This window comes from Mauremys reevesii, linkage group 2, assembly GCF_016161935.1.
Source record: "Mauremys reevesii isolate NIE-2019 linkage group 2, ASM1616193v1, whole genome shotgun sequence".
In the NCBI taxonomy this organism is placed as follows: Eukaryota; Metazoa; Chordata; order Testudines; family Geoemydidae; genus Mauremys; species Mauremys reevesii.
Window position 1 is genome coordinate 248,828,133 of NC_052624.1, and position 18,064 is coordinate 248,846,196.

The 18,064-nt window shown below is 42.2% G+C and overlaps 1 protein-coding gene across 13 annotated transcripts in view; it reads left to right on the plus strand.

The window, feature by feature from the left end:
- The window catches only part of OSR2 (odd-skipped related transciption factor 2), a 44,003-nt gene extending 26,385 nt beyond the window's left edge, over positions 1 to 17,618 (plus strand). For 8 of the 13 annotated variants that reach the window (XM_039524235.1, XM_039524232.1, XM_039524239.1 and 5 more), the window contains 3 exons: positions 14,029 to 14,765; positions 15,795 to 15,894; positions 16,724 to 17,617. In XM_039524235.1, coding sequence (XP_039380169.1) covers positions 14,029 to 14,765; positions 15,795 to 15,894; positions 16,724 to 16,906 — 1,020 coding nt within the window. In that variant the 3' untranslated portion in view covers positions 16,907 to 17,617. Of the gene's footprint in view, positions 1 to 9,344; positions 9,766 to 13,075; positions 13,549 to 14,028; positions 14,766 to 15,794; positions 15,895 to 16,723 lie in introns of those variants that run through there. The other 5 variants (XM_039524241.1, XM_039524243.1, XM_039524242.1 and 2 more) reach the window with 5 other exon arrangements.
- The last annotated feature ends 446 nt before the right edge of the window (positions 17,619 to 18,064 follow it).

The following is an 18,064-nucleotide window of genomic DNA, read 5'->3' on the forward strand; positions in this document are numbered from 1 at the left end:
GCCCACTTTTGTACTGTCCCTTTTCAATCCTTGCTCAGGTGAAACTTTCATTGAGTCCCATTGCTTTTTCATATTATTACTTCAGTGTGGGGTTGCGTGAATAAGGAATAGGTAAATACTGAAGGATTGGGCCACCTTACTCTCCCACTATCTACCCAGCTAATTCAGTGTCTGTGTCCCTCCAATACAGCAATGCTAATTGTGTAAACAGGGCAGAGTTGGGAACACCTTTGTTGTATTAATCCTCACCTTTCCTCTGTGAGTAAGGGTTACTCGTGTGAGGAAAGGCTGTGGGATCAGGACCTAATGTTGTTCTCTAAACCTATCAGAATATTCTTATTCAGTACTAATGCAATGAGGAACTGTCATTTTACTGTACAAATATCCATCCAGGATAATCACTGTGCACTATATGGAAGATTAGAAATAAGGTAATCACAATAGGATGATGTCATAAAATCAATGTCTTCCACTTTGAAAATAAAAAATAAAAATCCACTCTTCATGTTGATTTCCAATAAATGATCTTGCTTCTCTCCTGCCACTGAGCCCTATCCTGCCATCACAGGAATCAATGGGACTTGGGGCTTTGATGATTTCTATGGCAGCAGCATTGGGCTCATTATCTCAAGGTCTCAAAAACATTTCACAAATCCTGTGATACTCCAGAAAAGAATTCAAGGAAAAGTCAGCACAGTACTAGTATAACTTGGTGAAGCTCGTGGGTGGCCAAAACATCCCTCATTTCTCTTTTCTCATATCACGAATATTAAACCACCTCATATTAAAGTACAATACCTTCAGCTAAGGTACCTTTCTTTGAACTCTTCATTGGAGTGACATAGGCTATGGAACAGTAGTACTTGTGGCACCTTAGAGACTAAATGTATTTGAGCATAAGCCTTCGTGGACTACAGCCCACTTCATTGGATGCATGCAGTGGAAAATAGAGTAGGAAGATATATATATATTCACACACACACACAGAGAACATGAAACAATGGGTATTACCGTACACACTCTAACGAGAGTGATCAGTGCATGCATCCGATGAAGTGGGCTGTAGCCCACAAAAACTTATGCTCAAATACATTTGTTAGTCTCTAAGGTGCCACAAGTACTCCTGTTCTTTTTGCAGATACAGACTAACATGGCTGCTACTCTGAAACTTGTCATAGGCAATAGAGTGGTTTTGAGGCCACTGCACCCGCCCCTATGAAGCATGTATATTGGAATAAAAATTCCAGGGGTGTGAACTTTCATGTCAGTGTAAATGCTGTAACTAGCTACTTCTCATTATTTCTTAACTAAAATATATTCATTAGGTAATGTGATAGTGTCAGATAAGGCAAACTGTAAACAACTCCACACCCCACACAGATTAGAACCTTTGTTTTAAGAAGCACCATTCTTCAGATATTTAAAATCCTACATTAGAATTCCAAAGGGTTCATTTACATTTCACACTGTGGAACACTCCTAAAAACACCCTGATGAAAATAGAGAATAAAAACGTTTTCAAATGCAAATTCAAAATGAGCACAAAAAAAATTGTCATGGTCCCTCCCTTCCCGCCCCTTAAAATCTATAGCGACAGCATCGAAGTCCAGTTCTTTAGACTTTTGAAAATGTTATGATGAGGTATTAAAACTCTTCTGCAACCCCGACAAATGAGTAAAATGGGAACATCTAAGGAAGCATGGTATAGAGAGAGATGCTTTATCAGTCAGTACTCTGGTGTAATATCCGGTGAAACAGCCCTTAAACAGCTAACCAAAGAACTAGCAAAAATCAGTTGCCTAGAATGGTGTTTAACCAAAGATCGGACAAACTGTGCTGGAAAACTTGGGAAGACTCGAAAGTAACAGCTAAGATAACAGGAGCTCCTTGTACCACCTATGGAAGAGGTCCCGAGTGCTGGTTTCAATGTAATGTAAAGCATTTGCTACTTGATGTGATGTTATATATCTGCGGCAGGAAGAAGAAACCCCACACGTAGTGGGTTCATTTAGATATTGTATTTCCGCGTTAAATACATTAAAGGGCAATGTAAAATATAATGTACCGGACAGTGGTGTGACAGGGAATATATAGCACGCGTTGTTTTAAACTCTAATCACGTCCATGAAGGCTCGGTAAAGAAGTCTCTCTGATACTCTCCTTAGATCGCTTAATTTAATGGTATCACGTTATATAGGCTGTAGGTGTTTTAAATTCAACACACGTTAATATTGATGTCATTTCTTTCCCGATTAAAATTAACGATGTGGAACTTTTAAGAGAGGATTACGCCTGACAGGTGAGTGCCTGCTTTGAAAACAAGGGCTGTGTTGGACATAAATTCTATCTGCTATTAGAAATACACAGAGATCGCAGTTTACATCTATTTTTCTTATAATTCGCCCTTGTTTGTTAAACCCTGATATTTCATGGCTGGACACATAAATAACCAAAATAAGTGACTGAGTTAGCTGATGATTTAGCACCCAGCTGATCCTATGGGTGTTAGTAAAAATGCTTAAATGTTCCGACTGTGTCTTTGAAACGGTGACATATTTGTCAGATGAGTCAATAAGGACTTTAAATATTGCAAAACGGTAAACAATGCCTGTTGCAAGCAATGTTGTACTTAAGAACTGCACATCATTTTCTAAGAAATACAAAAAACTAGTTCTTAAAGCTGGATAAGTCCTTTTGGCAAGACGGAGTGTAAAAAAAAACGGATCTAAAACTAAAATCTAAGTGTCATATCCGCCAAAGTAGCCTTTAGAGCTGATTGCAGAGAAATCTGTTATACAGAAGCATAAAGGAATCCATGACACACATGTGGAGAATCTGCTGACTGTTTGGACTCTCCAAAGCTCAGCAGCGTTCAAGGGCTCCGTACTGTTGTGAGTTCATATCCTCTCAGACCCAGCTCAAAGAAGGGCAGAAATATCCGGAAAGCTGTGCAGTACAGATGGGGATAAAACGCTTGTGGGCTCAGTGCCTGCATTTGACTTGAGATACGAGACAGATCGTCCGTGGACAACACCGTACAACCAAAAGCTGCTGGGGCGTCCCTCTGTTTCACTCCTTTCGACAGTCAAATATGTAACCCTAAGGACATCTGATGGCAGGTGAACTGCTATCCGATGGCGAGTCTCCCTCTTGTGTGTTGTTCTTTAAGGCCAATGCCAGGAGTGTGGAGGTTTAGCGACTCTATATCTTTGCCCCGACCTTAGCTATAGAGGTCAGATTCCCGTAGGGAGTCAGAGGTTGCTTTAGTTTCAAGAGATTTTGGACATACACACCCCAGCCCCACAGCCATATATCTGAGTATAGCTATCAAAGGGTTCATTTGCCTGATGAGAATACTCCTTGAGCTGCTGCTAAATCACCTCCACGGGAAAGCAGAAGTGCAGGCGGAGAGCGGATCCGGCCAGCGGCCAAGCCATTCTCTGTGGGGCTGAAGAGCTGTGCGTGAGGCTTCGCGACATCTCACCAGCTGATCCTATTGACTGAGTCCAATCCCACTCCTTTAACATCCCAAATTTCAGATGACTCCAACAGAGTGCGTTTGAATGCGGGATCGGACCCTCTGTGCCTCTTCCTGGATCGGTCTAATTGCTGCATTAGATTCTATTTGCCCTTTTGCCTCTGCTGTGAAGTGTCTTACCCAGCTATATATCAATGTCCTACACAATTTGCTAATACGTAAAGACACTTTCTGGAACGGATCCTGCTCCAGTTGAAGTAACTCCTAATTTTGTCATTAATTTCAATCCGGAATTCTTTTAAATACTCTTTTCCCCCTCCTTCTCCATTTAAAGCAAAATCCCTCAGTAGATTAATTGTGAAGCAGTTTTCACTTGTCTTGTGTGTGAAATGTGCAGTCACAAATGCGTAATTTGCAACATGACATAAACACACAAATTACGTCGGTATTTTAATGGTGTCATCCTGTAATCTCTGAGCATTTTGAGTTTAAGGATGGAACGGGTGGGCAAGGTTTGCCTTAAAGACATATTCTCAGTCAAATAAGCCAGTCCACTAATTTGTTCCTTACAGTAAGAATAAACATTACATATGTTCACATTCCCTTGGAAGGGATCCAGCAGTTAGAGAAACGTTGTATTTTAAAAAACCAGTGTAGCAGAGATTACTACAGCTGTGTTTGGATTGCTCCATGGAGTGAGCGGATACAAATATGGTAAGTAAAGTAAACAGTATACTATGATTGTTTGTTGTTTCTTGTATCATCCAACATCACTTGCAGCTGATGTTAACACTGATGGTAATAATGCACCCATTTAATTGGCTCTATGTATGTCCTATACCTTGCTTGACAGCGCATAATGACTGCTCTTCAGAACAGGCATTTAGTAAAGAGCAATCTATAGTCACTTCTAGTCTCAAAAGAGTGTCCATTATGGTAAAACATTGTGATGGCGGAAGTCAGAAAATGAACAACAGTTGTGTGTGTCAGTCTTCATGGAAAACCAAGAAAAATATCTCTTAAACCAGAATCTAGACAAGCCTGTGTTTTATTTGGTTGGATTATTATCACTCCTCTGAAACATTTCACTTCTACTTTCACGAAGACTATAGACAATCTCTACATTACAGTTTAACATGACGATTAAGTCAAGAAAAAATAGCAGCTTCTGATGGCCAAAAGCTCACATGTTCAGGAGACATACGAGATTTCTAAAAGAATGTGATTTCAGCTGATAAATTAAAATGCACCTAGCTCTTCGCGAATAAAGAACGACATTTTTTGATATTTCTTTATTATTGGTTTAAATTGGCAACAGACAGCATTTTCCCATCTATCATAAGTTTACAGAAAAAGAACACGTCTGCTAGCATTCTAGGACTTCGAGTTTTCCTATCGCCCGAAATAACGTTTCAGAGTTACATAAAAGTGCAGTAAAACTGGAGTTTCCGTCTCTGAGTTCGCAGAGTTTTAACTGACTTTAATCATCCGCCTGAGTATTTTTGTATATATGCTTCGAAGACATAAACTAATGACCCTCGCGTTTAAGGTAGTGCAACTTGCTTCCTAAACCCTGATTGCTTTTCCGCCAGAAGATGCATTGAATTGTATTTGTCTTGGCAATAATCAGCATACAACGAAACACGTTCCTATTCTAAGGCGGAAAGGAAGACTGTGCGGAGAGGGAATTTGGAGAGAAATTGACCAAGACGGGTCTGTGAGCCCAGAAGGTTTGGAATCCCGAGGGAGCCCCTCAGGCAGGTGATTCCCTACACAAGATCTGCACTGCACTCCCAGGTCAGGTGAGACGCCAGCTGAATCCAACGAACTCATCTGCATGAGGGCTGCAGGATCGGGCCTCCCTACCAGGACCACATACGCGAACCTGCAAGGCTGCAGTAAGAACAGCAGCTCGCGGTTAATCTGCGGTCTCTGTGTTTCCCACTGGACAGAGAAACTGCAGCTATTCTCCCTCCAGTTACTCCATCCTCTCACCGTTTTACATTCACTCCCACGCACATACCTCCCCGCCCCCACTTCCCAGAAAAAACGAGCTCTTGATCGTGTTGTTCTTCAGACTTTACTAAAACGAAGCATTTGCAAAAGGTAAAGGAACTGGCTGGTTTTCTGAGCTGTGGAAGTGGCGGTGGGGGCAATAATTAATAACAATGTACTGGATTATGGTAGTGTCCACTGTGTGCTAGGCGTTTTCCGCATATATTGGAAGACAAGGTTCCCTGCCCCGAAGAGCAAAGGAGCAGAACTGCATCAGTCTCATAAAAGCATCCTTTGAAAGCAAAGTAGGGAAAAGGATCTCCTGGAGAGCCGTGCAAGGAGAGTGGCACAACGGTGCTGTTAAATGTTCTTCAAACTTGAAAACAAGACACGGAGCCCTATATGCCCCTCAGTGCAGGGAAACACGATCACAAGTATTCGCAGGAATGTGTATATTGTATGGGCATATGCTGAGCTATTTCAGACTTTAACATCTCTTGCGAAAATAACTAGTCACAATACAGAACCTCCCCCTCCGCCACCCTGCCCACACCGCAAATTACAGCACCCTCCTGCCTATACATAACTCGAGCGTCCGGAACGGCGGTGCAGCTCTTCCCCGGCTTTGCCTGCTTGCGCTTTGCGCAGCGGACTCCTCCAGGGGGCGCTCCTGTTCTTCGGCCGCCGAGTCCCTAAGCCGCTGCCTAACCGAAGCTCCTCTGCCTGCCCCCCGCCCCCATCAGCTCCACAGATCACGCCGAGAGCCTCCCCCAGGCCCCGGGCAAGCTCCCCTCAGCTGAGGCTCCTCCGCGCCTGTGCTGCCGATCGTTAATAATTAGACGTGTCCCCGGTGCAGGGGGGACGTGTGAACGGGCCGCGGGCGGGCTGGGTGTGTGAAGAGCAGTCACTGTATTGCCTAGAGCCGCGCTGCGAGTTGGGTTTGGGGAAGGTAAAGCAAACGGAGAACCTGTCAAAGGGCTCCCCCGCTCCCTGAGTGGGGCTGGTAACATTAACTGGAGATTAATGGGATTTGCGGGGATTTTGTATCCCCCTCATCCCCTAACAGATTAAACAGTTCTTATGGGATTTGCTTGGGAGAATGACACCTGCCCTTCTAATAAAGTTGCAGCAGCAGGCCTTAGACAGAGTGGGCTTTATTCTCTATATACACACATACAGTCTGTAGTGCACAATCTGGGAAACAGCTCTGCTAGCCCGGTTTCTGCGGCAGGAATCCCTCTGGTGTCGAAATGATAAAGGCAGGGAGGATAAACGGTAACCCCCTTTGCGGAAGTGTCAGGCTTAAACGAGCTCTAGTGCCTGATCCTCCTGAGTGTGCGTGTAAAGAAGAGGAAATGGGAAGCAAAGCTCTGGGCTGTGCAGGTCCCCCGGCGGCTCCCTGCTCCCTCATGGCCAGTCCCTTCTCCAGAGCTACGGCAGCTGCTGCTGCTGCCCCCAGACAGGCTCCTCCGCAGCCCCTCCAGTCAGCTTGGTTTGCTGACTCAACATCTCTGGGGCTATTTACACCGATTGATTAAGTATTTTATGATGATTGTTCCGCTGCTGATGGGACCCTTTCAGCATCAAATTAATTCTCCGTAACATCTGCGTGGAAGGCTATGCTGTGCTCTGGAAGTGGAGGGCTTACGGAGACATATGTTTAAGTCTATACTCAAGATCTCCCTGTACTTCAGTGGAAAACAAAACATTGTTGAGTCATAGCACTGAAAAGACACCTGCTTATTGTTTCTTTTAAAATGGCTGGAGCACTTCAAAAATGACAATATCGCCGAGATTACTTTAAATCTCTCCGATTCGAGTCCAGATATGTCGGGGTGTCTTTTGACGAGCTATAGAGAACATAACAAGTTAACGTCGTTGGACGGATTTTTATTCTTTTGACAACTTATGGACCAAAAGGTGGTAAATATGACATGAGAGATTTTGGATAAGAGAATGCGTGTATCGCTACAATCCCGATTTATTTTCATCGCAACGTCCCCGTTTTGTATCGGAATATTTTTTTCCTAATAAAAACGGACTGCAAATAGTGCATCTTCTGAAATAAATAAACAAACCAGGTTTATTTCTAGGGCGCTGAAGGTCTTATTTGTATTCTACAATCTCAGTGCTAATAAAGAAATTCTCTTCTACTTCGCCGTTGAAACAAACTGCGTTACTTTAGAATAAAACAACGAAGACATTAAAACTAGCTACTTTCATCTTGCCAATAGCCTCAGCTTTTTAAACGTGTATAATTATCAAATTTAGTACCCACGTACTGTGATAAATCTTCAAAGCGCTTACATTTTCACGAATGGCTTAAATCGCTAGTTTTATCAGTGTAGAATGGCGTATTTCACTGTTGCTCCTACTTCCAAAATTATTTTATTTTAAACCTTGTTCTTATTATGTTTCACGAAGATAATATATTAATTTAACTAATATAACCGAGTTAAATTTTATTTTATAAATAACAATTTTTAAAAGAAACAAAAACAATTACGTTAATCATTCATCAATAATAAATAAAATAAATATGTTAATGTAAATATTTTTGCATTATCCTTCTTAATATGTACTATTTTAAAGCTTTCACTTCTGACATTTATTTACCTAATTTGTTTCATTTTTAGTTTTGTTCAAAAGTATCAAATATAATAAAATAAATAAAGTGGTTCCCATGAACCCTTTATTGCTTTTCTTTTTTCTTTTGCGGGAATGAACTAACCAGCACAATCCTTACCTTGAACATTATTAAAATACACTTTTAAATGTCATTTCACCGCGTGCATTTTTGTTCTTATTACACGTTGCTGTGAGCTCGCCTTTCAGTCCTCCATTCTGATGATAAAAATCAGCTCCCCCTACGATATCTTCCATTAATGTTCAACAAAAGATACAAATATTATTTTTTAAAAAATCAGCCTGAATACAGTAAAAATCAACCGGGCTGCAGTTAATGACGTAAATCAATATATTTCTATTGACCAAGGAACTAAAAATAAAGAGTATTTGGTTCGTCATTTGGTCTATATTTAGAAGTATTTCTATCCTAATAAATGGAAATTTCTGTAGAAGCTACCAGTTTATCCCAGGTGTGTATATCGGCATGTACACTACAGAGACCTACAAATCTGGATTCGGTCATTGAATATTGAAGATGCATTTAAGAACCTGACGTAGGTTTAAAATGTTACTCTAAATGTTGTCTTGGAATTTGTATAGAATGATAGAAATTTCGTAGATAAAAATGTACTACTAACTGAAAGTTACCTGCATCAGACAAATCCCCTAGGAAATATGGACAGCTGAACCTGATAGAAGTATGTACAGAAAATAGCGTTATGCTATAAATTATCCTGGACAGAAATACACAAGGACAGGCGTACCAAGTATCATTATAAACATTACGTTACGTGCCACCCAAGCAGAGAAAATGTAAGGGCTTTAAGGATTGAACGAAGTGTATTAAGAATGTAAAGTGAATTGTAGCAGTAGGGGAAAGTTCTTGCAAACTGCTTCAAGCAGCTCTATATCCGGGGAATTGGGACCGTACAGCACTCCCAGCAGCTGATGTAGGCAGGGACAGAGGCATAGGCGGGGATATCTTGTTTTATGAACGAGTAGAGGTTTCTCAACGGAAAAAGTCACCTTAGGTAACGTGAAAAGAAATAGGGGAGGGGATGAGAAAAGAGAGCACTGCCCCTTTAAAACCCTGTTGCTACCCAAACACAAGTAAACAGTACAGCGAAAAGGGAAGAGAGGCGGAGCTGAGGGAGGGCTCGGAACTTTACAACCCTCTGAACGTTCCATGTTGGGCGGGGTCAGAATACTAAAGCAGTGAACGTTCGAATGTGTGCGGCTTGGGGTGGGACAGCGGGCGGGGACAGTGCTCCACGCCACTTACTGCTGAAATGTGATGGACCTGGGAGGGGGAGACTCAGACTTGTATCAAACTTCGCAAGAGTTGACGGCAAGAGGCTCAAGGAGAAGGCGAGGCAGAGTGATTAGGAGAAAGGTCTCTACACAATTCCCCAAGCAAGCGAGGACTGTACACACTTCCGCAGCAAGAGTCCCAAAGACAAGGAGAAACCCTTGAGTAATTTCTAACCCTTCTCTTCTTCCTCCTCCACAATATGCTGAAAGCTATTCGGACTCAGCTTTGCTGAACTCTTATGGTGGAGTTTTCCGCCGGTTCGCTGTGGATCTAATGACACTACAAAGACACTAGGATCGCTTCTTAAACTTTGCGTTGTGAGGGGCCCTTTGGGAGAAGCTCATTGTGGTAGGTAAGTCACTCAACTCTGTTACTACCACGTAGCTGCTGTGAGAAAGTATACATTGGACCGTGCAGTGAGAAAGAGGCATCAAGGATTGTGTACCTAGGTATAATATGCGATCGTCTGAAACATGTGCTTCACAAAGATAATTGCACTGCAATGTAGCTACAGTCACCGAGAATGTTAATATTGAAAGGTGTTCATGTTTAACGGAGTATTCGGAGACTCATTATAAAAGTAAATCAGCAGTAGAGAGTGATCATACATTTCCTTAAACATACTCAAGTTAAACACTGAAATATTTGTCAAGAGCTTTCTAACAGCTAAGCGATTCCTGAGGAGAGGACAGCATTTCTAGGTTTACTTTCAGTTTGAATCTCTGCAATCCCATGCAGTGCTGAGCAGATGTGTTCTCTCCGCAGTGCTTATTCTATTACCACATTAAATAATGTTTGAAGTATGTTTTCTGCTTAGGGTGTCTCTAAGAAGTTTTGGTTTCTCAATAAATTCTGGACTGGGCCTTTAATATTAAATAAATCCCAAGCAAAGCGAGGTGCATGCACGCATTGCTTGATTAGCGCAGAGTGGTACGATGACGCTGATAAATTCCAGTCTGTGTTAAACGAGGAGTTTTAGGTAGCAATAGCGATAGATGTGCTTTGACTTTCTGCACACGCTAAAAAAGCGTTTGTGTATAGTAGCTAAACCTCGTCACAGTCTACCTGTTATCAGTGAACAAAAGCAATATGTTGTTTCACTTTGTGGATCATCAAAGACAGCTACTTTCTCTACTTAACAAATTGCCATTACAGGAAAAAGAAAATCCGCGCTGCTGAGGAGTAGGTCAAAAGTAAGCAAGCAGATAAACGGAGACCTATTATGCAGATACTAGCCTTAATTTAATTAAGTACTTTGAAGGGAAAGGGAAGTGCCGAGGTCTAAATAACATCCGTTTTTTTTCTCACCTTACTACAAGTAAAATTTAAAGGGGGGAAGCATATACTATTACACTTTCTGGTTTTGTGTGTCTATGCGTGTTGTTTTAATAAGATAAAGTCAAGAACAAATGGCAACCCATTCATTATGGTCCACTTCATAGTATACTCGTTTAATTTTTAAAAATATATTCTATAGTAAAGAAAATATATTTGAATAATCCCTTTTACAGAATTACATTATTGGTAAGATTCTTCGTCATATTAATGCATGCGCTATATAAAATTGGACAACCACGTATAATATCAAAAGATGAAGGTGAAACATACTAAAATACTACAACTCCCTTTGGCAACTTTTAATATCCGATTTTTTTTAATGATAAGGTTCAGTGAACTGAAATTAACCTGTGAACATGTCGTATTGGCCAACACTAAAAAGAGGTCTTAATCTTCTTTACCTAAATGGACATTCCTGTAATGTATTTGAATGTAAATCAAGCAGGGGTGATGCTTTACAATACTACTGCTATTAGTAAGTCTTTAAAAAAAAACTTGTGTCATATTAAAAAATCATAAGTGCCTTCCATCTTCTGGACTTCATAGTAAACAACAATACACGCAAATAGAAGACATTCCTACGTGGCATGATTAAAATAAAATGAAAATGTGAATGCGTGATATAAAATATCTGAGATACATTTTTCAAGCAAGACAGTTTGAAAGCTAAATTCTGTATGACAAACGTGTGTTTTGGCAAAGAACCGAAAATACAGCTTTCCACCTCAAAGGAAAAGCGTGGTGCCATTCAAATATACGTGTAGTGTATCTTGTTTTGTGTAGTGAATTGGTTTTCTGAGGGAATCGGTAATACTGAGGTTATGTGCTATCAGGGGAGGCACATTTCACTGAACTAATGCGTGGAGAATGTGCATTTAATCTTTGAGGGCAGAATACTTCAAACTTCTGAAAATTACATGTCACGATTTCCATCCCCAGAAATCCAGGGCCGTTATACTCTGTGCCCCATACCTATGGTTTTCAGGCAATCCAATACCTATTTCTGGATTCCATTTCACGTGATAAGGGAAAGCGACGCCCTTGTCTTGGTCTGAAAAAATAATTTGAATCTGATGGAAATGTAACCATACCAAGAAAAAAAAGGAATCAATCAATAAAAACTTGAATTTGCTCCGTGCAGTGCTTTCTAGCTTAGTCCAGAATGCTGGCCCATTGCAGCTCTGGTGTGTGAAGTGAGAGCTCCCTGATTAAACATGGAAAATGATTAGTGGTGGGAAAGTTGATTAGAAATGGAGTGTATAGTTTCGGTTGAATGGACTGAGTGAAACCCTCTGACTGTCACACACCTCTCATTAACTCCCTCCCTGCACTCCCAGATCGCATACCACAGCTCAGAAGGGGTTCATTTCGTTAATAAAACCCCTTGCAGGGCTGCTGCTGCTGCCTTCCCGAGTGGAGCCGAGAAACACAAGGTGCGGGCCCAGCAGCACCCGGCAGAACCAAGGGCACAGTCCTCCTCGAATACTCTCTCACGTATTCATGCTCTTAGGCAACTGATCAAAAATGAAGAGAGCAAATAAACAGGAGAGCGGACCTCTGTTTGTGGTGTGAGGTACCGAGCAGGAAAACAGCACTTGGGGCCTACAGCTGGACAGCCAGCCGCCCCGATCCTGTACAATCTAGAGTACAGCCCAGGTTTGTCATTCAGAAATGCCTAATTCCTGAGCCAGCCCCGCGGGTATGACACACCGACCCGCGTGCGGGTGGAAGTCCCGCAGGCAGGAGACACCGCGCCGCAGCGTCTAGGTGGTTTTGAACAAAAGTAATCACATTTTCCCTCATTTGAAAACGGGGGAATCCAGGACGTAGCCAACAAATCGCGGGTGAAAAGCCCATTGGAAAGACGGCCCAATATGTCTTCCTTAATAAGGAACAGAGACACACAGCAGAGACGCTCGGATACCTCAATAGGCCACAACACTGCCCGGGAGGAATCAATAACACGCCGGGAAGCCGCTAATGCAGTGTCCGCCGATCCTTTCCTGAAGGGAGTTAGTATAATACTAACGCAGACAAGGGAGCTGGGCCTGGGAGGGGGGTAATCTGGGGCGGAGACCCCGCAATGTCCCGGAGCATTGTCCAGTCAGTGACTAGTGACGCTGGCTGTTTTGCACCGCAGGTTATTGTCTGTCTCTGGTGATGGTAACAGGAGTTAGAGAAATTAGTATATTAACGAGTTTGCAGCTCTCCTATCTATTCCCCCGGGCGCCATTAGGCAGAGGAGGTTTTCAATAGCAGAAACACATCTCCATGAAATCTAGTCTGGAACACCCCGGCCCGGGGAGTGGGGGGGGAGGGGGTTTATTTATAAGGAGGTCTAGAAAAGTGACTATGTCCGTAGGACTGCAGAGGCCTCTGGGCCTGGCCACCTTTCCTCTCCGCAGATGGCGTTGCTCGCCCAAAGCCCTTCTGTGTGGCGCTGCTCCGACCATCTGGAAGGGATCTGAGCGTAAAGTGGATTTATTTAGAACCTGCAGTGCTGGAAACGTGTTGCTTTTCTCTCCTTCAATTATCTTGATAAATGAGTTGTTGTTGAAGGAAGAAAAATAAGCACCCGGGTTAGAATAAACTAGGCTGCATTGTCACCTCTAGCCCCCAGCCCTGAACCTTGTCTTGGCTCCCCTCTTAAGAGAAGACTGTAAATTTGCGCACATTCTCCTGCCCTCGATCTCCCAAGAAGGCCCCAGAGGTGAGGTGTCTGCCTCAGCGGCTGCTTCAAAGCCTCGGGGGAATCAATAAGTCTGAAGTGACTTCTGGAGATAAGATCGATGTGAAGGTAGCACTGAATGCAGAATGAAGGCGTTCTGCTTCTCACTTCTATGCAGTGTGCGGCTAAAACCACTTGTCTTCTTGGTGGGAGTTCAGTCTCTGGAGATATTTTTGGGAAGGGGGTGGGATGTTGAATGACTGAAGGACAAACCAATACGACGTACAGCCCTTTAGGAATCTATACTCGCCTTGCATTCCTGATACACTTTCACGATTAGTTTACTTTTTCGGCTGTTGTGAGTGAATTGAACCGGACGCTTTGTGTCTTTCTTCCTCAATACAGAGAATTACTTGTTTCTTTTCCTAGGGATTCTCTGGGATCTGTGCAAACACGTACAGTAGTTATCTCTGCACGGGTGCACTAGAGCAAAAACAAAACAAAAACAAACCCCGACCCTGGAACACTTGTTTGAATTTTTCGATTGCCTCAGTCACTGAGGAACACGCTGCATTCAGTAAATTCTCTTTCCCCCTCCCTTGCTTACAGGATTTTCTGTCGTTGTTGTTGGAAGTCCAGAAAGTCCCGACGAAAGGTAAAGGGTTCTGCTGCTTAGGTCCCTTTGGGAAGATGGGAAGCAAGGCTCTTCCAGCTCCGATCCCACTCCACCCTTCACTGCAGCTCACTAACTACTCCTTCCTCCAGGCTGTGAACACCTTCCCAGCAGCTGTGGACCACCTACAAGGTCTTTATGGACTCAGCGCGGTGCAGACCATGCATATGAACCACTGGACATTGGGATATCCCAATGTGCATGAAATCACCAGGTCTACCATCACGGAGATGGCTGCAGCTCAGGGCCTGATGGATGCCAGATTCTCTTTCCCAACGCTACCTTTCGCCACACACCTCTTTCACCCAAAGCAAGGGGCCATCGCCCATGTAATCCCAGCTTTACATAAAGACAGACCCAGGTTTGATTTTGCCAATCTGGCCGTGGCCGCCACGCAGGAGGACCCACCAAAGATTGCAGATCTGACCAAGCTGAGTCCAGGACTTGGAAGTCCCATCTCAGGGATCAGCAAACTGTCTCCGGACAGAAAGCCTTCCAGGGGCAGGTTACCTTCCAAAACGAAAAAAGAGTTTATCTGCAAGTTCTGCGGCAGACACTTTACCAAATCCTACAACCTGCTCATCCACGAGAGAACCCACACAGACGAGCGGCCCTATACCTGTGACATCTGCCACAAGGCTTTCCGGAGACAGGACCACCTCCGAGACCACAGGTGAGGGAGGCAGCCACAGGCAAGCAGCCTTCTCCTAGCTCCCCCAGTGAAAGGCAGCTGCTATTTCTCTCTCTAGTTGTCACATCAGAAACTTTTCTTATTATTTACTACAAAGGTTCCGTGGGCTCCGCCAGGTTCAGATCACTGCACAATAGAACCTCATCCCAGGCTGTCAGCATGTGGACAATCTGCTGCCAAGCTAAACTCAAGGCCCCACCGATCTTGGGCCTCTGTGAATTTAAGAAATGTGCCCACTTTCCTTATACTTTCTCTCCTGAGGTTTACATTAGCCGTAAAGGTTTGGTGGATTCATCGCTTCCCATGTAGAGGCATTTCGGCTTCTCCAGCAAGGAAGCAGTGGCAAACCAATTGACAAATTAATTTACAGCTGATCCTCTAAGGGGGAATAGCAAATAAATATGTAATTTTCGTGGGTTGGACATGTGATTGTATTTGGAGGCGAATCTATTAACTGAAACAAATATTCCCCATCGCTGATAAGATTGTAATAGTCGGGTAAGGACAGTATTTACAGTCTGGTTTTAAGAGTTGAATGTAAAGCTAAAGGGCCAATTCCCACGACCCCTCGTTCAGGTTAGTAGTCCCGGGAAAATGAATAGAACTTCAACCAAAAATTAAAATAAAATAAAATAGACGACTATGTATGCCCAGTCCTGCTCACACTGGCGTTTAACGGCAAATTGCCCATTGACTTAAACGGGAGCAGGATCGGGACCAGTTTGTGAAACAGATGATTTTTCCATCATGCAGTCTAATCTGTCACCAGAGAGGGCAATCTAGCGTTGATAAGAATTATTGTCAATGTTTTGAACTGATAAAGGAGGTTAATCATACACAGAATTACAGAACAAAAATCATAAATAATAATTAATAATAAATAAACTACCGAGTCAGGATTTTCCCCTCCCCCACACAAAGTAATTATAAGATTAAAGAATCTCTAGAGCCTTCTTGTGGCTTTTGAGTTTGTCGACAACCATTGATTCAAACCCTTGTATTGACTTTCAGATATATCCATTCCAAAGAAAAACCTTTCAAATGTCAGGAATGTGGGAAAGGATTCTGCCAATCCAGAACTCTAGCAGTTCATAAAACTTTACATATGCAGGTAAGTTTATCTCCAAATCTGTTATTATCATTATACTGTTCTTGTTCTTATCCTGTTTATTTTGTACCAACCCTTAAATAGCATGTAAGGTAGACAAATTTCTGAATGTGGTTAGGCACCTGAAATAATGAGCCATATCTTGCCATTAGTTTTTAAAGCAGATCTCCCGAATTACTTCAATAAAGCAATCTGCTTAATAACAGGCTATGGCCCTATGTTTTTATTTTTCTTGATTAAGACACCTCTGTTTAGTGTATTTAAAAATATGTAATTCTTTTAGAAAAAAGCAAATAGAGTCCACTGAGGATTTAATTTACATAAATTGCTTGTGAATGTGGGTACTTATAAATGGTCTTTGTTAAATCTTATTAAATGCATTTCAATATTTTATGTTTGTAAAAAATAAAGGTAAGCACTGTAGGGGGAAAACAGCTTTGGAAGATTAATTGGCACCTTAAAATGATTTGCCTGTATACCAATACATTGTATATGTTTGTAATGGTTTAACTGTTTGGGGGAAAGCTCAGCCTTACTCATAGAGATGGTGTGGTGATTTGAAATTGAAGAATTGCACTGTACATTTTTTTTCTGTAGATTCAAGGGGCATGAAATGGGCTGAGTTGAGAATAAAATATACATTGACAGACAGGATATTTCCAGGCAGTTAAAAGTGTCATGATTTTGTATCTGTTGAGGATTAAGAGTCTAGATTTATTTAAGTAGATTCCCTATACTTCATGTTATGCTATGTAATAACAGAAAAGTAGTAAATTAATAAACTAGGTAGTCTGTAAAGGATTAATCCTTTGCTTGCTTCAAATCTGAACAGGAATCTCCACACAAATGCCCCACATGTGGAAGAACCTTTAATCAGAGAAGTAATCTGAAAACTCACCTTCTTACCCATACAGACATCAAGCCCTACAACTGTGAGCAGTGCGGCAAAGTGTTCAGGCGAAACTGTGATCTGCGGCGGCACAGTCTAACTCACACCCCGCGGCAGGACTTCTAGAGCAGCCAAGGACCTGCACCTGCCTCTGCAGCTCCAAGTTGCTAATTTTGCTCAAGGACTTAATTGTAGAAAGCTACACACACACACACACACACACACACTGGGGCCGAGACCGCATACCACACTCCAGCAAAATTCCCTTAGGGAGTTGTGGACTGCAGGATCGGGCTCCACTCCTATCCACACAAAGAGCATATGCTAGTCTCTTGTAGATATTCGCAGCTCATTTTAGAGCTCTGTACAGAATGTGGTTTTTTTTTTCATATTGTCCTGTTGGATGCACATTGATAACAAATCTGGGAGTCAAAATATCTTTAAAAAGTGTATTTCAAAATACCCCCCCCCATACCTCCTGCTTTGTCGTATTACTTTCCTAAACATTTTGTTCTTCTGCTGTGTCAGCTGCAATAGTAACTTATATTGAATAAATTTCCCCATCTGGGCAATTGTATTGTCACAACGTTTCTGAAAAGTGTTCTTGTTTTCGCTTTTATGACTGCTGCTTTTGTGTTATCTATTGTAAAATAAAATGAAAGTGCCCGTATTTACAACTCCATTGCTTAATAGCTTGAATGTCTACATTAAGTATTAGCTTTTGTAATTTTTTTTATTGAATTAACGACTTTTTAAAAAGAAATAGTTGCAAATAAACAGTGCCTGGGAAATAATGTATACAACAATCCCTAAACCAAACTGGCTTATTAGTAACTTATTTGCAATCAACCCATATATTGTAAAAGTCATCTCTTTTCCAAAGATTGCATTAGATAGTCTCCTGCTATTAGACTTTGAACATTGGCAATTCACTAGCGTAGACAGGGACTTTATACTGCAGAAGACGATTCTTTTCTGATAGCTCTGAAAACAAACACTGGGACATAAATAAAATCCCATTGGATCCCATCACCCATGGGAAGGATTATTGTAAGTCCCAATAGCGTTTAACCAACTTCATTAACATTCCTATCAGTCCTAACAATCTGCTGAATGGCAGCGTTATCAGGGCTCAGCCCTGCCAAGCCGGAGGAGTTGCAGGCGCTTGCAGGGGTCGTCAATAAAAGCCGTCAAAATTGTAACTCGTACCTAGTTAAAGAAAGAGGATGTTTAAAATGTCTCCAGAATCATTAACAGAGATAAACCACTGCACCAGAGAAGCCA